The following is a 21,809-nucleotide window of genomic DNA, read 5'->3' on the forward strand; positions in this document are numbered from 1 at the left end:
GTGAGCTCCAGCAGCCTGCAGCCCACCAGAACCCTGAGCTTTTACCGTCGGTTCATAAAGCCAGGATGGAAGCAGACAGAGAATCTGTGGATCGTCTCCCTCTGGCTGAAACTCGGCTAAAGAGAAAAGGAGGGAAAACTCCATAATCTTTGGTTTTTATTCACACTATTAGCTTTTGGAATCTGACAGTTTAATATTTGGCTTATTATTTTTACTAAATTTAATTTTATTTCTACTTTAATTTTATTTGACTTGATCCAGACCACAACTTTTATACTGTTTTATAACTTTTATAATGATGCTCAGATAAATGATGCTGGTCTGGAAAAGAATCCTTTTACTTTGTCGGCCGATGTGAGATCCAGTCAAGGTCCACCAGATGACTTCAGAACCGGGTCAGGTCTCAGTTTAACTTAGATAGTTTGCAATCTATCTGAGTTGGATAGATTGACGTAAAATATGGATCCAAACCACTAATTCTGACCCAGAGTCCCACAGCTCAGTTCAGTCCGCTTTAACCCAAATCCAGTCCGTTTGTCTATAAACTCCGGTTTGTTTTGCTTGATGTGAACTCTATTGGACCTCTGACCTCTGGTCCTCCAAACCTTGGTCTGGGTTCAGTTAGAATGTGAATGCCAAGCAGACCAGAGTCCGCTCCGAAAGCAAGAAGTGGACTACAGCGCAGGGCATTCTGGGTAAATACAACCAAAGCTAACGTGCTAGCCTAGCGCTAGCAGCAGAAATGTCTCCTGGTTTTTAGCCGAAGCCTAAAGTAAAATCCTCCAACACTAAAACCTGACGCTTCCATCTAGTTTCCGTTTGGTGAAGGAGGAAGTTGCTCTCACATCAACGGTTTTTATGCAACATTTTACAGTCCTGCTCACCATTATTGGCACCCATGAAGTTGAAGTACATATAATGGAATATTTCCTGAAGGAAATTCATCAGGTGAAACAACATTTTACTGCTGATAGCTTGTGCTTGATGCAAAATAGCAATTGATAAAAAAAAATTTAAAAAGATAAACATTATGAGGAAAACAAAGAAAAACATAATATTTACCATGTCAATGGTATTGGCACCCTTTGCTGCAAATCAGTATGAAAACCCAATTCAGCTCACCTGTTGCAAATCACAAATAAAGATCACTTGTGATGAACTGCCTCCACACATGTGACATGAATTAACCAAAGAATGATCATGTTGGTACTTTAAAAGCCACCTGTTATTCCATCTTCACATGTGACAATGGTAAAGACAAAGGAGCTGTCTGAGGACACCAGAAATGCTATTATTTGTAAGCACAAGACCTCCAAAGGGTATAAAGCCATCTCCAAAGACCTCGGTATCCCTGTTTCAACGGTGCGTAATGTTATTAAGAAGTTTTCCAGGCATGGAACGGTCAAGAACCTCCCTGGACGTGGGGGGAAGAGAAAAATTGATGACAGAAGTCTTTGACGGTTGGTGCGAATGGTGGAAAAAAACACCACGTCAAACATCTAAAGACCTAAAGACCAACCTGGAGCAGTCTGGTGTGATTGTTTCAACAAGTACCATACGGCGCACACTAAACAAAGTGGGGCTTTATGGGCGGAGGCCAAGGAAGACCCCATTGCTGAAGAAAAGACATAAAAAAGAACGCTTGATCTTCGCAAAAGAGAACCTGGACAAACCTCAAGCCTTCTGGGACAACGTTTTGTGGACAGATGAAACAAAAGTGGAGCTTTTCGGTAATTCACACAAACAATATGTTTACAGACGGCGCAATGAAGCCTGTAAAGAAAAGAACACCATACCAACAGTCAAGCATGGTGGAGGATCCATAATGCTGTGGGGCTGCTTTGCAGCATCTGGTACTGGAGGCCTTGACCGTATCACAGGCATCATGAAATCAGAAGACTATCAAGCAATTCTAGAGCGAAATGTCTTACCCAGCGTAAGAAAACTTGGTTTGAGGTGAAGATCCTGGGTCCTCCAGCAAGATAATGACCCAAAGCACACCTCCAAAAGCACGCAGGCATGGTTGAAAGGGAACAAATGGACTGTTTTAAAATGGCCAGCAATGAGTCCTGATCTCAATCCAATTGAAAATCTTTGGAGGGAGCTGAAATCTGCCATTGGAGAAAGGAACCCTGCAAATGTACAAGAGCTTGAGCATATTGCAAAAGACGTCTGGGAGAAAATGCCACCCGAGAAGTGCAAGAAGCTTATAGATGAATATAAGAAACGTTTGGAGGCTGTTATTGCTGCCAAAGGCTGTGCAACCAAATATTAAGGAGGGGTGTCAATATTAGTGCACATGCTGGTTTTCTGTTTGTCCTTTGCAATTAAAATATTTATGTTGAAATGGTAATTGTCTTTGTTAAATTACTTTGGACCTCAAATTGAAAGATCCTGCTGATATAAGTTTTGAATATTTCCATTTATTTCTGAAGATATTCACTCAGTTATGCAAAACATGAAGTGGTGCCAATAACTGTAAATCGTTTCCCAGTTTCAGGGTTTTTGCTTCTCCGAGTTGAGAAGCAGCTCTGATGGTTTCCCTCCAGCGTAGCCAACATGGCCGACTGTCGGCTCGGTCCGACCTGCTTCCTCTTCCTACAGATTACTGAAAAGGTTCTGCAGGGTTCTGTCCCAGGTTTAGTCTGATAAACAGGTGACGGTTTCCGACCAGAACCAGAACTTCGTGGATGAAGCAAGCAGAAATGGATACCGGCTCTCCAGAAACAGAACCTGTTGATCGGGTCATGCCGAGCTGTTCTGGAGTGGAACCAGAACCGGAGCGGCGCTCACCTTCAGCCGGTGCGTCTTGGCGGCGACGCCGTTGGCCCGGATCATGGCGATGAAGACGGGGACGTCCCCCAGCGGGCTGCCCTGCCCCCCCGCCACGCTTACCCCCAGGGAGTCGCCGCTGCCCTGAGTGGGTCAGAACCAGAACCAGAACCCCACTCAATCACAGGAAACCAGAGGAGGTTCTGTCTGCTGCTCAGTGAGCGGACCCAGGTTCTTCTTGTTGGTTCTGGTCAACTGGACGGTTCAGAACCAACAATGTGGGTTCTGGACTGGTGTCGGGACCAATACCGGGTTCAGATTGGGTTCTGGACAGCAGAACAACTTTAGAGTTTGGTCAGAACCACTTCCAGACAAATTTGGAGGAGGGCCTGGTACTGGTCCATTTTGTTAGAAATGGATCAGAACTTCTGTAGGTTCTGGTTCTGAAGATAAGCCCATTTATTTTGGTTCTGATCCCTGTTTGGACTTAGGGGGTTCTGAAGTGGTGGGTCCAGTCCAGAACCTGCTGGACCTCGTTTGGACCAGAACCAGATCTCTGAGAAGGTTTCCCTAAAGTTCCTGAAGTCCTTTGGATCGGGACCAGAGGTTCTGGAGAAGATCCGGTTGGTTCTGATGGTGACATCACACACCTCAGAGGTCCAATCAGAGAGCAGCAGAGTGAGAACCGGTTCTGGTTCTGAAGAACTCAGGTGTGTTGTGAGACGACGTTACCCTGGTGATCTGCACCGTCCGGACGCCTGAGAACACACACACACACACACACACACACAGGTTGGATCAGTGTCTCCCTCTCCAGGTGAGCAGAGTACTTTACAGGGATTGTCTTGAGAAACACAAACCGTTTCCCTTTCATGGACCTTAGAAAAACTTCGCTCCGTCTAACTTGCCGCCTCCACCAGCGACGATGTGCTGATGGAGGAATTAACGCCACGGTCAGATCGCCTCGGCTATGAAAACGCTCCCGTCGGGTTGCAAATCACCAAAGATGAAACACGTTGTTTCATTTATAAGACAAATGTTTATGATTCTCAGAAATGATATTGAGGAACTGAGCATAGTGATGAAATGTAAGGTTGACGGCTTTGATTACGTCATTTTTGCGACAACAGAAACTATGAGGTGTTTGGGTGGAAGCAGGGGGGCCAATCAGTAGATGATTTAGACAGGAATCATTTGGAGCCACATTTGAAACGTATTATTGAAAGTTATGATTTAGCTGATGTGTGGTGCTTTAAAAATGGAAAGATAAGGCAATATCATTGTAAAGAGAATTATAGATTAGATAGGTTTTATTGTTTTGGGTTTTTCTGATCATTGTATGATCATAGGAAATGTGTTTATAAATAATTTAAGACCTAAAACTGCATATTGGCATTTCAATACTGTTTTGTTAAAAGATGGTTGTTTTAAAAAAGGATTTTCTTTTTTTTTAAAACAGTGGAGACTCATGAAATGTCAGATTACATCTGTACAGCAGTGGTGGGATATTGGTCAAATTAAAATTCAACAGTTTTGTAATCAGTACACTTACAATGTTACAAGAGAAATGGTCAAATTAATTGAAGAATTACAGACTGAAATTGTGGATCTTCAGTTTTTGAGTCCACAGGAAATGGAGGCCATTTTCAGACGCTCAAAGGAAAAAACTGCTTTGCTGATCTGCTGGGCTCAGAGCGCAGGGAGCTCTGCTGCGTTCACGTTTTCAAAGTGTCTCTGAATGGATGCTCCCTCACAGAAAAATGGACAAAATCGTCTCATTCGTCCTGAAGAAGGAAAAGAGTTGACAGATCCCACCGAACTGCAGAAAAGAGCTGTGGACTTTTCTTCAACGTTGTATGCCAGTGAGTTTAGAGAAGATTCTGGGATGACAGCAGAGTTTCTTAAGGACTTGCAAAAGGTGTCGGACCAAGACAAGGTCATTTTGGAGCATGCGTTGACCTTGGAAGAACTGCAGGAGGCGCTGCTGAGCATGGAAAATGGCAAAGCTCCAGGAATAGATGGCTTGTCTGTGGAGTTTTATAATTTTATGTGTTTTATATGTTGGCTGAAGATCTGTTCTCAATAACAGGGTGGTAAGAGGAATGTTACCCCTTAGCTGTCGCAGAGCTGAGCTCACTCTCATTCCTAAGAAGGGTGACCTTTATGAAATAAGGAATTGGAGACCCGTCAGTCTGTTGTGTACTGACTATAAGATCTTCTCAAAGGTTCTGGCAGGCAGATTGAGAAAAGTGATTGATCAAGTTATACATGTTGATCAGTCTTATTGCATCCCTGGCAGATCAATAAGAGATAACATAACTTTAATTTGAGATTATTTGGACGTCTCTAATTTATTGGGTTTAAACTTTGGTCTGATTTCTACTGACCAAGAAAAGGCATTTGATCGAGTGGAGCACCAATATTTATGGAAAAGTCTGAAAGCTTTTGGTTTCTCCTCTGGGTTCATTGCCATGATTAAAATCCTCTATTGTGACATTGAAAGTGTATTGAAAGTCAATGGTGGTTTAAGTCACATTTTAATGTAAAGAGAGGAATTGGCCAAGGTTGTGCAATGTCAGGAATGTTGTATTCATTGAGCATTGATCTCTTGTTATGGCAAATCAGGAAAAGGTTGCAGGGTATAAAGTTAAGTGAAGTTTCTTTACCTTTTCAACTTTCTGCATATGCTGATGATATTATTGTGGCAATCACAAAAGAGTCTGATGTTTTTACTTTAATTAAAATTATTGAGTGTTTTGGTAAAATTTCTTCATCCAAAGTTAATTGGAGCAAGAGTAAAGCTTTGTCAGTTGGTAAGTGGACAAAACCAGAACCTAAATTACCTGATGAATTAAAGTGGTCGAAAAATGGTTTTAAATAATTTTTATTTATAATAAAAGTCACCATATAAAAAATAATATGTTTATTTGGGGGATCAAATAGAGGTCATGAAAAATTGGGAGGTTTTATTGAACTGATGGTTAAAGAAATGGCTTTTATCTTATAGAGGCCGTACACTAATTATTAATAATCTGGTTGCTTCAACTTTATGGCATCGCTCATCTGTTATCGGTCTTTTGGTGAAATTACAGACTATTATTTTAAATTTCTTTTGGGACAGATTACATTGGGTCCCTCAGAGTGTTTTGTTTTTACCAAAGGAAGAAGGAGGTTTGATTCATTTAGAGGAAAACAGCCTTCAGATTACAGATTTAAAGAGTTTTTTGTTTGGTGATCAAAATGTTTTGTGGAGAAAAGTTACAGAAAGTTTTTTTTTTTCAAATGTTGGTAATTTATGTCTTGGTAAAACTTTATTTATTGTTGACCTTTCAAAATATAATGTAAAGTGTTTGTCACCTTTTTATGTTAGTGTGTTAAAATCCTGGAACCTGATGGAAACGGAGAGTTGGATCGTCTTTAAACTGGTTCTTATTGGAACCATTTGGGTTCCAACATGGCGATGATTTCTGAACTGTTGATGAAAAGAGGCGAGGTTACGCTGAAACTGCTCCAACTTGTTGGAACTGAAATGGATGATGTCGATTGGACATTCACGCTGCGAACTGTTGGAAGGATGCTGGCAACGTTTAAGAAAATGTTATCAGAAGAAAAAACACTCAAAGGTTTAACGGCCTTCTAGCAGCAGATCTTTTCTTTAAGCCACAACTGAAAGACTGAATGTCTTGGACTTTTTCTAGAGAAGGAGAAAAATGAATGGACACTTTTGGATTCTGTAAATGGAAAGATAATATAAATGAAATGTCTTACGGCTTTGAACAAAGTGACATTAAAATATGAAAAATGCTCCTTGGAGAGATTTCTTTAAAGTTGCTTTATGAGACACTATTGACTAAAAATGCTAAAAGTGATTTACAGTGGAGAAATTTACACAGTATTATTGCAGTTAAAGTTTTTGTTTCTATTATTAATCCTGTTGTTTCAGATAAATGTCCCTTTTGTTTATTAAGAGAAACTATCTTTAATTGTTTTGTACAATGTTTCAGAATAATGGATTTATTTTAGATATTTGGAGAAAGTTTCACAGAATAGACTTTTATTTTTGTCTCTTATATGACAAAAGCAAAAAGAAAATTGGAGGGTTGTTAAATTCTTTTCTTGGCTTGCAATATATTTGAGTAGAAAATGGAAAATTAATAATGAATTTAAAATTCATTATTTAATGATTTTTATTAATGAATTTGTGAAAAGCAGTATGGTTAGAGCAAGAGTGATGTTACAATATAGATATTTTTAAAAAGTGGATGAAAATATTTTTCTGAATATTTGCGATTATAAAGCTGTTTTATTTACTTCATATAATCCTGAACTTTATGGATGCGTTAATTTGAAGTTGTGTTGAATGTTCCTATGGATCACTACTGAGTGAATAAATGAGTTTTTAAAAATCAAATCAAAATCTCTCTCTGTTCCCCACCTGAGCTGCTCTCGGAGCAGGAAGTGATGTCACTGCTGGTCTTGGCGCTGATTTCCTCAGGTGTCATCGTGGGGTCAGGTGAGGCAGGTGGGGGGGGCGGAGCCTCAACACCTGAGCTGCTGATGTCACTCATCTGGAAGGAAGAGAAACGTTTGATCGCTTCGGTAACAGAAGCTGCAAACAGAATCCCACACAAAGAGGATGACTTGGTTCCTGTTATGTCATTAGAAATCATTTCCTGTCATTTCTTCTCCTGCGTTTCTGCCTGCGGTAACATCCTGTTGGTCAGAACTCGTGATGCAGTATTATAGAAAACAGCTGGAATTTTTTTTTTTCACTTTTATTGAATTTGGTGCATTTCTGCAGTAAATTCATTTTCAGAATTATAATTTGTGTAATTTTCACGTCAATGGAAACGCAGCTACAGAAGCACCCCACACTTTTCAGATCATAACCATGACAACCAGCAGCACCTCTGTCACATGAGGTTCTGGGTGTGAACCTGATCCGAACTAGCAGCTCCGATCCGGTCCCAGAAACCCACCTGGCTCCCCCCTGTGGTCAGTCTGGAGCACATCCAGGAAGCGGCTTTGAGGCGGCCGAGCTCCAGCTGGACGGGTCCACGGGCACACTGCAGAACCAACAGAACCACAGGGAAGCGGGTCAGAACCAGAATCAGCTCTGCACATACAATACACTAGAGTTCAGGTCAGAGGTCATCAGAACTCGAACGTTTTATTTCTGTGAATAAATTCATGAAAACATTTTGTTTTATTTCGAGCCTGATAAAAACTGCAGGTTAAAGTAATCACACCCTCCTCGTGGTTCTGTTCAGGACCTATCAGAACCAGAACCGGCAGCTCCTCCCTGCCTTCGTCCTCCATCCTGATCCTCACCTTCAGCATGGCGGCCACGCCCTCCTGGGACGCGCGTCTCGTGTCCTCTCCGTCCACCGACAGGATCTGGTCTCCCTGCATCAGCCGTCCATCCAGCTCAGCGGCGCCCCCTCTGACCACCTCCGAGATGAACACGCCGCTGCCGCTCCTGACACACACAGCAACACACACACTGTAACACACACACTGTAACACACACAGCAACACACACACTGTAACACACACAGTAACACACACACACAGTAACACACACACTGTAACACACACAGCAACACACACACTGTAACACATACAGCAACACACACAGTAACACATACAGTAACACATACAGTAACACACGCCTAGTAACACACACACAGTAACACACACAGCAACACACACACTGTAACACACACAGCAACACACACACTGTAACACATACAGCAACACACACACTGTAACACATACAGCAACACACACACTGTAACACACACACTGTAACACACACAGCAACACACACACTGTAACACATACAGCAACACACACAGTAACACATACAGTAACACATACAGTAACACACACACAGTAACACACACACAGTAACACACACAGCAACACACACACTGTAACACATACAGCAACACACACAGTAACACACACAGTAACACACACAGTAACACATACAGTAACACACACACAGTAACACACACAGCAACACACACACAGTAACACACACAGTAACACACACTGTAACACACACAGTAACACACACAGTAACACATACAGTAACACACACACAGTAACACACACAGCAACACACACACTGTAACACATACAGTAACACACACAGTAACACACACAGCAACACACACACTGTAACACACACAGTAACACACACAGTAACACATACAGTAACACACACAGTAACACACACACTGTAACACACACAGCAACACACACACTGTAACACACACACTGTAACACACTCGGAGGTCAGCAGAGCTCGGTTCCAGTACCACCGTTCACCCGGTGCCACATTTAGACACTTCATCTGTTTGGGCTCAGTGGAACCGGGCTGCGGTTCTGGTCCAGGTCCGGTTAGCTGACAGGGAGTCGGACCTCTTGCCGACGATGCTGAAGCCCAGTCCTCTGCCGCTCTTCTTCTGCAGCTCCACCCGGAACCGGTCCAGGTTCTCCTCGTCCCGGAACCGGGCCTCGTCCCTCAGAACCGTCAGCCGGACCTTCGCCGGCGTCTGACGCAGGGCGGCGATGGCCTCCTCATGGGACGCCCCGCGCAGATCCACGCCGTTCACCTGGACACAGAAACGAGCGTCAGCCCAGCAGAACCAGAACCAGAACCAGAACCAGCAGCCTTACCTCCAGGATCTGGTCTCCGGCCCAGAGCCGTCCGTCCCGGGCCGCCGCTCCTTCCTCGTACACCTCATGGATCACGATGGCGTTCTGCAGGAGAGACCGCGACCCGTTTGAGACCAAAACCGGTTCTGTTCAGCCCGACAGGACTAGCTGTTACCAGCTGGGTGTCAGTTCCTCCCACGATGCTGAGCCCAAGTCCGGACCGACCCTTGCAGATCTCCAGAACCGTTTCCTGACCCGGAACCACGGCGCAGCCAGACGGGTCCGACGTGGGCGGCCCAGAATCGTGGGCGGTACCTCGACTAGCAGACTGGACCTCAGCGCCGACCAGAGGAGGAGGGACTGCCGTCTGTCGGCTGGAGCTCCTGGACTGGACCCGGATCAGAAGAGAACCGTAAACCACAACCAGAACCGGCTGCAGGTTCTGGTTCTGTTCTGATCCAGGTCCTGCTTAGTTGAGGCTGGTTCTTTGGGTCTGACACGGGTCGGTTCTGAACACTTTTGTCTGGACCTAAGTTCGGTCCAAACGTTGGTTCTGGTTCTGGCGTGTTTAAAACTGGTTCTGATGGAAGTTAAAAACAGATCAGAACCTTCTCAGAACCGCTGGTGGAGAAGACCGGGTCAGCTTGATGTTAAACAAGCCGGTTCTGATCCGACCCGCTTCAGAGGCCCATGTTCTGCTGTAGGTACCTGGAGCTCCGGCGGCGCCCTGGCAGCCTGGGGATCGCTGTCTGTGGCATCGCTGAGCCTCTGAAACACAGAACGGGGCGGGTCAGGGTTCTGGTTCTGGTCCGTCCTCTAATTGGACTTTGCAGGATAAACCTGGGAGCAGCCGAAGGAGGCGGAGCTTCTCTGGACCGTCCTCTGCGTCTCCACCTCTGGCCTCTCGGGGGCGTCGTCGCTCCGAACAAACCCGCTGGTCGGGTTCTGGTCCTGTTCAGCAGAACATGGGTCGGTTCTGACCGGCAGGTCCAGTGAGGGGCAGAGCTGCTCAGGGGGGGCGGAGCCTCCGACCTGACCCAGAAACACAGAGGCGGCCATGTTTTTACATCCATCTGAACCCAGTTCTGATTCTGCCTCAGGTTCTTCTCCGTCTGTGACGCTGCGGCTCCCCCTGCTGGACGGAATTACCACGGCAACCTGCAGGTTCTGTTTCCTGACTCTGACCTTCGACCCCAAGAACCCGATGGCACCAGAAAGATTTTTCATGGATGTAGTTTAATGTGTTGAGGTGTGTGTGAATGTGTGTGTGTGTTTACCTCCAAGCCAACCGGGGTGGGAGGAGCAGCAGGAGGAGGAGCAGGAGGAGGAGCAGGAGGAGCCGTTAAAGGAGAAACAGCCATCTGGTTTACAGCGTCGTTGTTTCTAGAGACATAGAAAAAAAAAGTGAAACCAAACAGCTGCTGGTGTTTCTGCAGCAGCAGAAGAAGATGAAGATGTTACAGAACCGCAACAGAACCTCATCATCATCACATGACTAGGCCGACCAATCAGGACGCTGCAGGCCGTTTCTGGGCGGGTCTTGTTGACCAGAAGGACTGCAGACAGTTTCCTGGTTCAACGTTAAACAGCAGTTACTCCTCCTCACCAGCAGGGGGCAGAACCAGAACCAGAACACTGCAGACTAGAACATCAGAACCTGCTGATATTTTCAGCCTCCAGGTCCAAACAGAACCACACAGAACCACGTTCTGGGTCAAACATTGTGGCACTGAAGTTGGTGTCTGCTTCAGAGGCTAAACGGATATTTCGCCGTTTTTAAACGGATCAGAACCTGAACAGAACTTTATTCTGACCCGGTTCCATCATGTCGGATCTGGTTCCTCTCAGCTCAGCTGCTGGTTCTGACCGGATGTCCGGGCCCAGGAAGGTTGTTGCCATGGCGATGGGCTCCCGGTGCTGGTCATTCAGCCGTCACCGAGGCAACCATTACCCAACATGCACCACATAGAGGCAGGTAACCAGGTCACAGGATCGGCCCCGATCCAGATCGGACCGGGTCCAGGTTTAATCCAGGTTAAAGATGGCGGACGCGACGTTAGAGCTGTGTTTACATCTGATGGCTTTTCAGCCACAGAAACCAATGATCAGGTTTTCCCAGCATGCCTTGCACTCCTACCTGAGCAGGATGAGCTTCACCTTGGTGGCGGCGGTCTTAATGATGGCTGACGCGTTCTGGTGGCTCCGCCCATACAGGATCTGGTTGTTGATCTGATGGACAAACAGGTAATTAGCCTCGTTAATCAAACCGGTCCAAACGGGTCAGTCAGGAGGAACCTGCTGAACCTATCCAGGTGATTTCAGGTGAGGCAAAAGCCGCCGGTTAGCGCCTCCTCACCTCCAGCAGCTCGTCTCCCACGCGGATCCGTCCGTCTCTGGAGGCCGGCCCGCCGGGATGGAGGCCCACCACGAAAATACTGAGCCGGGACCGGTTCCGGTTTCCCGCCAGGCTGAGACCCAAACCCTGCCGGTCCTTCTCCAGGTCCACACACAGCAGCTCCCCCTGCAGGTCGCCATAACGCTCACAGCAGCGCTCTGCAGCAAACACAGCAGGAGAACGCGTCAGTCACCAGGGCTGCTGGTGGAACCGAGGTCCAGAAGGGTCCAGTCCAATCCTCACTGCGTCCCGCAGGCAGACGGAGCTGAAGGACCTCTGAGGTTCCTGATCCGCCTGCTGCTGGAGGACAGCTGAGCACTGCTCACTCTGGGTCAATCAATCAATCAATCAATAATGATGGTGATGATGAATCTTCATACTAACTGAGCTGAGCTGCTTCATCAGCTAGAAACAAACCACAGTTTCACACACACACACACACACACCCACACACACACACACACACACACGTTTGCGTGACCATCTTTGTGGGGACGTTTAATTGACTTCCAGTCATTTCTTACATTAACTCAGTGGTTCCCAAAGATTTTCTGGCCCCCCTATGGATTACAATAAAATCCCCCCGAAAAAGAAGAAAAAAAAAAATCAACATGGTTCAACCAGACAAACCTAAACAAACATTTAGTTTTCAAACTGCACTGAAGTTTATTTCACACTTCAGGTTGTAACAAAACAAAATACAAACCATCTTTACAGTGAAACACTTTGTTGTAACTGTTTGGTTTTTCCATTCAGCCATACTGCTTCCTGCGCCCCCCTAGGGGCCGCGCCCCACACTTTGGGGTCACTGCCCTTACCCTAACCAAAACTCAGTTCACACCAAAGTCCTAAATCTGACCCCTGACCCAAAAACAGTGTGGGTCCCCACAAAGTATTAGAAATAAACTCACACACACACAGGGAGGACGAGACGGTGATCTGCTGACCCCCACCCTTCCAGCACCATCAGGATGCAGCTCCACCTGCAGAGGACCGGTTGTGGTCCAACCTGTGGCTCCGATCCAACTGCTGTCCCTGCCATGCAGCAGGACGGCCAGCAGGACTTCACATCTCCAGGTGTCCAGGAGTCCAGGAGTCCAGGTGAGGTTCCAGCAGCTTTCCTGATCAGAAGATGCCAAGGCGCCCGCACTCTAGGGGGCGCCACTAGCAGGACCGATTCTGCACAGCAGCTAAACTAGTGCAACTAGTTTGGAATCTTTCTCCTGCTCACTAAAAGTACCTAACTTTTAAAGTAAAATTTTAATAAGTTAACTTTTACTTTTATTTACTTAACATTTTACATTTTATTTAATTAAAATATTCTTGAGTGCATTATTTTGGTACCTCTGGTTGTTAAACTTTATAAAAGGTGATTTATCAGCAGGACTGAATGTTAAACCACATCAAACATGGAACAAGTCGGTGAGTTAGCTCATTACTTAGCAGAACATATCGTCATTACTGGAGTTCCAGATAGCATTCAGTTTCACAGTCATACATCTTCAGCAAAGCTTAGTTACCAAGTTAGTCCTGAAGCTAAACACTTAGCTTCAATCTAAATAGCAGGCTAAGTATTCAGTCAGCTAAAGCTAACGCTGTATAGTTAGCTTGCTAATTAAATGGGGAAAACGAGTGAAATTGAAAAATGATTCCGTTTCATTTTTGATTTTCCGAACGGCAGCCCGTATTTATTGAGTTGGAGACCACACTACTGTCTGCAAACAGAAACAGATCCACCAGAACTGGACCAGAACAGGTTGCTCCACATAGACGGGTCAGAACCTGGTGGAGGTGGTATCATGCTGAAGGAGATAATGTCTTAGCTCGCTTTGGACCCATTGGAACCACCTGAGCCTCATCTGACCCCCGCTGACCACCTTCAGAGCTCCTGCACCAGAATCTCTGGGGAACGGTTCTGACAGCTTGTTGGATCCAGACCCAGAAGAACTCAGGTGGTTCTGGAGGTGAAACGGGCTCCACCTACAAGCTGTACCTAATAAAGTGGCCAGCTGTGAAGCTGCAGAGAGAGCATCTTTAGCTTTTCTGAACTCATGGATCCGATTTAGAGTCTTCCTCAAGATGCATCAGAATGTTCTGAAGCGGTTCTGCTGCAGCAACCCGGTTCTGCTCTGAAGTTCTCCAGCAGCAGCCAACAGATCCACTCTCCTCCTGCAGCAGAACCTGAGCCGCAGCAGCTAATCAGCAGCAGCAAGCAGGGACACGGCAGCGTCCCAACCCGGTTCTGCTGCTGGTTCTGCTGCAGCAGCAGGAAAGGTGACCTCTCACACAGAAAGCGCCAGAACAGAGAGAGAGAGAGAGAGAGAGCGCTCACTAACCCGGCGGCAGCATCGTCCATGCTCCAGTCCTCACACTCCAACATAAATCCACGGGGGAAGCGACAGTGAGTGAGTGTGTGTCAGAGTGTGTGTCAGAGTGTGTGGAGCAGAACTAACGTCTAGTCTCCTCGTCGGGTCGGCTGCAACACGCAGATCACCAGAAAACGATCCGATAGTGTGAGTCAGCTGAGCTGCTGTGGAGGAGAGCAGCTCTGCATCACACACCCCTCCCCTTTCTGCCCCCCCTCCCCTTTCTGTATGCCCCCCCTCCCCTTTCTGCCCCCCACAGGAGAATGTTGGTGTTGGACGTGATAAACCCAGCAGAACCAAAATACACAGAGTCGATCCGGGGATTCATTCTGATTTTAATACCTTCAATCCTCTGGTCCAAACAGCAGACCAGAACCAGGACTTCCCTCACCAACCGGGTCAGAAACCCGTCTGAACACAGTATTCTGTCTGTGCCTGAATGAATCTGAAGACGCATCAAATTTAATCTGAACTTTATTAACAAGTTTTAGATCCAATCCTCAGAAACCATTCAGAACCAAAGCGGGTCAGAAAATCAGGTTCTGACCCGTTTACTAGATTTAAGATGTAGAATCAGTTCGGATGGAGCATCAGTGGCAGCAAGTAGGAAGAACCTTGATGAAGATCAGCAGACAGAAGAAATCAATCCCAGAGGGAAGCATCAGATTCCAGCAGCAACCCCATCCCAGTAAAACCAGCAAGGAGACCAACTGCTCCCATTAAAACCAGCAGCAAATCAGCTGCTTGCATCAAAACAATCTCACTCAGCAGCCAGAAAACCACAGAGCCCACAGCCCCGCCCACCCGGCTCAGACGCCCCGAACCGAAACCAAGCGCACCAAGACCGGAGCACAGACAGGGAGGAAAGGCGAAACACTCGACTAGCAGAAACGTCGCCTCCTGAACGACGACTAGGGACCGGACGGAAGGACCGCTGGCTCATACGAGTCCTGGAAGACACAAACAGGTTAACACTCACACGAGTCCCAGAAAGCAGGTCAAAGGTCACACCAGTCTTGGAAGACAGACTATGAAAAGAATCGGAGACACTTGGACCGAGACATCCAAAGACGGAATCCCGGTCCCGATGTCCTCCATGATCCAACTCGGAACCAGAACCGGATCTCTATGCAATCCCAACAGAACCAACATTTACACCAGAACCCGTCTGGCCCGGTTGTCCTAGTCAGTGCCACAGCACCAGAGCTGGTCGTGTTTCTCACCTTTGACCTTCTGCAGGTGAGCAGTCAGCTCCTGCTCTGATTGGCTGGGAGGTCTGTAGGGTGGGGGCTCTCTGAGGGGGGGCAGGGCTGCCTCAGGTACCTGTGGGGGGGGACAGGGACATGTGTGATTGGTCGAGAGGTCCACCTGACCTCCATACAGGAAGTGAGGTACAGAACAAACAGAAAGTTCTGATCCAGCTTCTTTCTGATCCGGACCTCCTGCAGGGTTCTGGACTGGCGGTTCTCCAGGCTCTCTGGAGCTCTTTCTGGACCCGAGCCGGTTGTGACCCGGGCAGAAATGAAGCCTAGATCAGAACTTCTGCAGAATGAGGCTGCCAGTTGTGACCCGAATTCTGCTTTGAGTGCTGGTACCGACCGGCAGATCTCTGCAGAACCCGACTGGACTCACAGCACCGACGGAGTAAAACTGCTGCACAGAAGTTCTGCTGAGGCTGAAGAACCCGACCCAACTGAAAAACGTCATAATTTCACTGTTTGCGTGATTTTATCCACCAGGTGGCGCTTTCCAGAAACAAGAGTTTCATTTATTGACGTGTTTATAACAATAGTACGACTAAAGCCATTTGGGGGAAATAAAACAGAACCTGCTGGTTGGCAGCAGAACCAGGTAACTGGGTCAGCGGTACCACCATGCTGATTCTAGCAGAACAAAGATCCAGGATGAGGAACAAACATCCTGCATTAGCCGTGTTTCTACATGTGGGTGTTCCTGTCCAGGAAACCCGGCCTGCTGCAGGGGCGTCTTTCTGAGGCTCGGTCCTTACCAGAGGATCGGTCCGCTTGGCTTTGTGTTTGCTGGAGCTGGAAGCTGTTAGCGACACCGGCTGCACCACAAAAACAAACAGAACCAGGTCAGAAACTGTCACCACAGAACTCAGCATAAACAGAACCAGAACTCATCAGAACAGCAGCGAGGGATCTTATCCTGTGGCTATTGTTAGCATTGCACAATATCATTAGCATGATGCGGTTACCGTTAGCATGGTAACATTAGCAGGGTGCGGTTACTGTTAGCATGATAGCATTAGCCTGGTGTGTTTAGTATTAATATTTATGGGCTGCACAGTGGCTATTAGTAGCAGTAGAATTACTGTTAGGACTCCTACTACTGTTATTATGCGTTACCAAGCTAAAATCAATGTTAGCATGCTAACTTTAACATGCTAAATTTTGTTAGTGTGACATCAGTGACAATATTTAGTTAGCATTAGCATATGGCAGGGTTCCAACTGTTTTATTTTATAACTTTTCCAGATAAAATTTTCATAAATTTCATTTTAATAATTGCATAAATTCCCAAGATTTCCAAGTCATTGAATTGCAAACGGCAGCTAAGCCGAGTCTCTCCACCAAGGCCGAGTCCAAAGCAGAAGAATTCATTCGTCAGCCTTCAAACCTAGATTCATTTTCTGATTTTTGGATAATTTCTGACCCAGACCCGAAAAGTTCTGGTGTGACACGTTTACCCGCGGCATCGCCGACAGGCTCTGGACGATGAAGATGACCGGACTCGGAGCGGACTTGATGACGCTCACCGCCTCCTCATGACTCGCCGCTCGCAGGTCCACACCGGACACCTGAGGAGGAACCAGAGTTAGGACCAGGACTGGAACCAGAACCGGAACCAGAACCAGAGCCCTACCTCCAGGATCTTGTCTCCGGTCTTCAGGCAGCGGGTCCGGGCGGCCGGGCTGCCAGCCAGAACCTGCTTGATGAAGATTCCCTTCAGCTCCTCGCCGTTCTTCAGACGCTTGATGACGTGGCGCCCGCCCACGATGCTGAGGCCCAGAGACTGGCCGTCCTCAGGCCACACCACCACCCTGAGGAGAACCGGGCCAGAACCGGGTCAGGACTGATACGGAGAACCCAGTTCAGCAGGTTCTGGTGGTGTGTCCTACCTGCGTGGCGCCCCCCAGTGGCTGAAGGCGGGCGTCTCCTCCCCCTCCCCCTCCTCCCTCTCCGGCAGGTTTCTATGGAAACCAGTTCAGCTGTTAATCTGAAGCTTCCTGGAATCAGCCAATCAGCAGCTGCCATACCTGCGGCCTTGGCTCCGCCTCTTCCTGCTGCCGGAGGCGACCATCCTGACGGACCTGCAGGGGAGGAGAACCTGTCAGGTTCTGGTTCTGATCGGTTAAACGCCAATCTGTGTAATGAAACTGGATCAGAACTGGCCGGCCCAGTTCTACTGCAGCAGTTCTGAAACTCCTTCAACATTAAACCGGAGCAGAACCAGAGCAGAACCAGTGACTCTGCAGGATATTGCTTGGTTTAACCAGCAGGGGGAGCCAGAGGACAGAGAATCAGCCCAGGTAGAGTCTGACCCGTCCTGTGACCCGGACCGGACTGCCTGAGGAACCACCTCGGCCAGATTTAAAGGTCTGGCTCGTTGAGGTCCGGTTCTGACCCAACAGAACCGGATCATCTGATGACTTCAGGTGATTCTTATGATTACTTCACATTATCCAGAACAAAGGATGTTGTTCTTCTCTCATTTAAACTATTTTAGTTGATGTTCAGATTAAAACATGACACCAGATAATCTGATGATAATCTGATGATAATCCGGAGAACAGATAACTCAGATGTGCAAAATAATAATAATTATAATAATAATAATTTTTACTTTATTCATCCCACCAGGGAAATTATTTCGCAGTTACAGCAAACGACAGGAGCTGCGTCTGCAGGCAGCCAGCTGAGCCGGCGCCATTTTTTGAAGGAGGACATGCGACAGAGGTCGTCGGGACGGGGAGTCGAACCTGCGACGTCCGCGGGCCTAAGGCCTCCAAATGTGAGGCGTGCTAACCCGCTGCGCCACCACAGCACAGCAGCTGATTGGCATCAGCTGTTGGTGAAAATTAATCTGAACATCGGTGAGTTGTGGTGTTCCTCAAGGCTCTGTTCTTCTGCCTGATGACATCAGCAGTTTGTGGTCCATAATTGCAGGGCAAGGTTCAGAACCACTGAACCGGGCCAAGCGGTTCTGAGGAACTGGGTTTAAGTTCTGGACTCAGAGTAGAGGACTTCCTGTTCAGACAGGAAACAGAAAAGCTGCTTCCTGTCTTCACTTCCAGTCTTTACTGATCTCTGGAGCTGCTGGTCCAAAACCGGTCAGGAACCAGAACCAGGAGATACAAGGATCAATGTGGTTCTGAGAGAAGGACGGATCAAGGCGGTACTGACTCGGTGTCGGTGTCGGTCAGAGTGAGATCGGACTCGGCCTCGCCGTCCCTGGAGTCAGGCAGACCTGCAGGAAGAGGAGGGAGAGTCAAACCCAAGAGGCGGAGCGAAGTTCTAAGAGGCGGAGCGAAGTTCTAAGAGGCGGAGCGGCTCCTCACCCAGGATCAGTTTCCCAACAGATGAGATGCTCTCCAGGTCGGACTTCTGCAGCTCTTCGTCATCCTGAGAGTCTCTCCTCACCTGCAGCTGGAAGCAGAACCTTCCTCAGGTTATAGACGCCTCACAAAGTCCAGAACCAGACAGAACCAAACAGAACCGACCTCCTGTGGACCTCCTGCTCGGCCAGCAAACCACAGCTTCCAGTCCTCCCAGGATGGAGGAGGCTTCCTGGGCAGCGAGCTCCTCTCCTCTTCATCCTCCTCTTCATCCACAGCCATCTCCAGGCCCTCCTCCGCTGGCAGGAGGTCAGAGGTCAGAGAGGAGGTGTAGCGAGGCAGACCTCCGTCCAGGATCAGCTCCGGTTCCTCCTGACAGGAATCATCTGGAAGCTCCGAGTTTTCACTGGGACCCTGAAACAATCAATCAGTGATTAGAGATCAAACTGGACCTGCTGAGCGGTTCTGGTCCAGATCCATCAGAACTAACAGAACCAGAGCATCCTCCCAGCAGCCAGACACAGTGGAGGTGGTGTGATGGTCTGTCAGGGAACCAAGATGTTCTGGTCCAGCAGAACCTCCTGAAGGAGAAAATCCAGTCATCAGAACCGGGCCTAATCCTAACCCTGACCCAATCCACCAGCAGCTTTCTGATTGGCTCAAAGAAATGTCCTAGTTAAAGTGCAGAGCAGAGAGGGTCAAAGGTCATCTACAGGCATGTCCGGCTGGTTCTGAAAACAGAACCATGAGAACGTTGTATCCTGAACCGTTCTCCATTAGCTTCTGTTTGATGTGGCAGATTTAAACGGATCAGAACCGTAGAACCGGGTCAGGGAGTGAATACTTTTCACAGGTTTGAGTAGAACAGCAGAGGGAAACTCTGGTTCTGATTCTGAGGGAGTGTGAGGACAGAGAAAGTTCTGCTGAACTCCTCTGGACATCAGAACTTGGCGCCGGGCCCGGTTCGACCCAGAGCGCCTCCTCAGCACATCCTGAGGGATTCTCCTGCTCCCTCCAGGAAATATTAATGGCAACACTTAGGCTAATTCCCCGCCGCCTCGTCCTCAAGGACTCTGCCGCCTCATTTGGACCGGGGAAGCGGGCCCGGCCCGGGAAGCGGGCCCAGTCCGGCCGTAATGGAGGTGAGGAGCAGACGGCGGCTAGCGCTCTGCAGACTGATGACTGCTGGCCTCACATCCTGAAGATTTAAAGATGCGGCGTTTAATATCCTCCCATTAGACGATGAGATGACGACGGCCCGGCCCGGCCCGGCCCGTTTACAGCCAGGAGGAAGATGATGCACACACTCAGAGGGTCCTGCAGAGGTCGGGATGATTAAAACCGACTCATGTAGGTGCTGGAGGATGGGTCCAAATGGACCCATCAGAACCGCTGGGGGGGTCCAGCGGTTCTGATGGGTCCCCAGTGTTTCCAGGAGGGTTCTGACCCAGAATGCAACAACGTGCTGAAGTGGACCGGGCCGCTCCAACTGAACTCCATCTGAACCCTGGAACCGGTCCAGAACCAGTCAGACTCTGCCCTGGCTCCGCCCCCTCTCACAGAGTAATCAGATTACTGCAGCAGCGTTTGCCGGTGCAGGCTCCGCCCCCCGCTGCGACCTCCAGGAGTTAATGAGGCACGGCGGCAGAGCGGGGTCCCTCTCTGGTCAGCCTGACACAACGATCCACAGAGACGGGTCAGAACCAACCCGCAGAACTTTATGGAGAGACATCAAGGAGCCGTGAGCCGTGAAACGACTTCAGCTGAATGAGGAGCATGTAAAACAGGAAATAAGGAGGAAGAGGAGGAAGAGGCCTGGCAGGGATCAGAACAGCTCCGGTTCTGGTTCTGGTGTTCACATCAACTTTTCTACACTAAATAAGTGAATAAAATGTTGATCTGCTCCATTAATAATCTGTGATTTTAGATATATGAACGAAGTCAGAACCAGAACCCGTTTTAAGTCGTTTCTCTGTTTTTGTTATTTTGCGCAGCTGAAGGTTTTTTCTAATCAAATCTTCTGACTAAACTGAAGACATTTTCAATTCTTTTCTGTTTTTAGGAGATAAAATCATTTTCTGACAAACTGCATTAATTAAATGTTGCAAACGGAGCAATAAGCGCTGATGAGGTCCATTTTGTCTCGGTTCCGCGCTGATCGCTCCCTCTGCTCCCGTCCACATGAGGGAAAAGTTCTGATGCTTGTTTGGATCCAGAGTTCAGAAAATTCACCTGAGAAAAACCAGCGAGACTTTTGGATCATCTGGAAAACCCAGACAATGTTTATGATTTCTGTGTTATGAAACAATCACAACTGATCAATGAAATCATGTAGATGATCAATACTCAAATATGTGGATCAGTGGTCCAGTCAAAGTAAACTCTGAGCAGGATGGATTTCCTCTCCTTCACCCAGTGCTTACTGGAAACAGCAAACCGGAGAGAGGAGGAGGGTCTTAGTGCTGTCAATCATGCCTCTGTGCTCTGCTAGGCTGCAGCTTCTCCCCCTTAGCAGAGCCTGCCCTGAATGCTAAGCTAGTTAGCATAGCCACTGATGATGGTGTATCAACAGGAAGTCGTTTCTCCTCCATTAGCACATTTAGCAGCACATACATGAGGATGACTGACAGCACTAAGTCCCGCCTCCTGGTTCTGATTGGCCGTTTTTGGTCCCTTTCTTCAAACGGCAGCTCAGGGTTTCGGCTGGTTAGCAGTTTTCTGGAAGTTTGTTCCAGATCTGGATGCAAAGAAGTAAAATGAGGTTCTGGTTCTGGATGTAGAGCAGAACCTGGACCACGACCAGAACCAGAACGGTTGCTCCATCAGTATTTTAAAGTCGTCTCTCCCAGTGAAGCTCCTGTCTGCCCCCTGCTGGCAGAGAGAGGCTACTGCAGTGTTCTGATTAACAAACCGTAGGGAAGCATTTTCATTTTAATTAGTGAAAAATGTTGCTGACAACCATCCAGAGGCTCTGAGGTCAACGTGTCCTCGGACCGGCTGTGGCTGGGAAACTGCTCCCCCTGCTGGGCGA

The 21,809-nt window shown here is 47.7% G+C and overlaps 1 protein-coding gene across 3 annotated transcripts in view; it reads right to left on the reverse strand.

Moving 5' to 3' along the window:
• patj (PATJ crumbs cell polarity complex component) overlaps window positions 1-21,809 on the reverse strand; it is a 43,329-nt gene that overhangs the window by 4,988 nt on the left and 16,532 nt on the right. For 2 of the 3 annotated variants that reach the window (XM_028011824.1, XM_028011823.1), the window contains exons 21-43: window positions 20,903-21,010; window positions 18,944-19,192; window positions 18,782-18,869; window positions 18,627-18,690; window positions 17,480-17,533; window positions 17,342-17,413; window positions 17,086-17,263; window positions 16,910-17,020; window positions 16,208-16,267; window positions 15,423-15,522; window positions 11,795-11,991; window positions 11,576-11,667; window positions 10,716-10,821; window positions 10,279-10,470; window positions 10,147-10,206; window positions 9,614-9,826; window positions 9,460-9,543; window positions 9,202-9,395; window positions 8,104-8,251; window positions 7,752-7,838; window positions 7,208-7,340; window positions 3,505-3,530; window positions 2,794-2,916 (exon numbers count right to left, since the gene is read on the reverse strand). In XM_028011824.1, the coding sequence (XP_027867625.1) occupies window positions 2,794-2,916; window positions 3,505-3,530; window positions 7,208-7,340; window positions 7,752-7,838; window positions 8,104-8,251; window positions 9,202-9,395; window positions 9,460-9,543; window positions 9,614-9,826; window positions 10,147-10,206; window positions 10,279-10,470; window positions 10,716-10,821; window positions 11,576-11,667; window positions 11,795-11,991; window positions 15,423-15,522; window positions 16,208-16,267; window positions 16,910-17,020; window positions 17,086-17,263; window positions 17,342-17,413; window positions 17,480-17,533; window positions 18,627-18,690; window positions 18,782-18,869; window positions 18,944-19,192; window positions 20,903-21,010 (2,739 nt within the window). The remainder of the gene's footprint in view (window positions 1-2,793; window positions 2,917-3,504; window positions 3,531-7,207; window positions 7,341-7,751; window positions 7,839-8,103; window positions 8,252-9,201; window positions 9,396-9,459; window positions 9,544-9,613; window positions 9,827-10,146; window positions 10,207-10,278; window positions 10,471-10,715; window positions 10,822-11,575; window positions 11,668-11,794; window positions 11,992-15,422; window positions 15,523-16,207; window positions 16,268-16,909; window positions 17,021-17,085; window positions 17,264-17,341; window positions 17,414-17,479; window positions 17,534-18,626; window positions 18,691-18,781; window positions 18,870-18,943; window positions 19,193-20,902; window positions 21,011-21,809) is intronic. The other variant, XM_028011825.1, reaches the window with a different exon arrangement.

The sequence above is a fragment of the Xiphophorus couchianus genome, unplaced genomic scaffold (genome assembly GCF_001444195.1).
Source record: "Xiphophorus couchianus unplaced genomic scaffold, X_couchianus-1.0 Scaffold1000102, whole genome shotgun sequence".
NCBI classification, from domain to species: domain Eukaryota; kingdom Metazoa; phylum Chordata; class Actinopteri; order Cyprinodontiformes; family Poeciliidae; genus Xiphophorus; species Xiphophorus couchianus.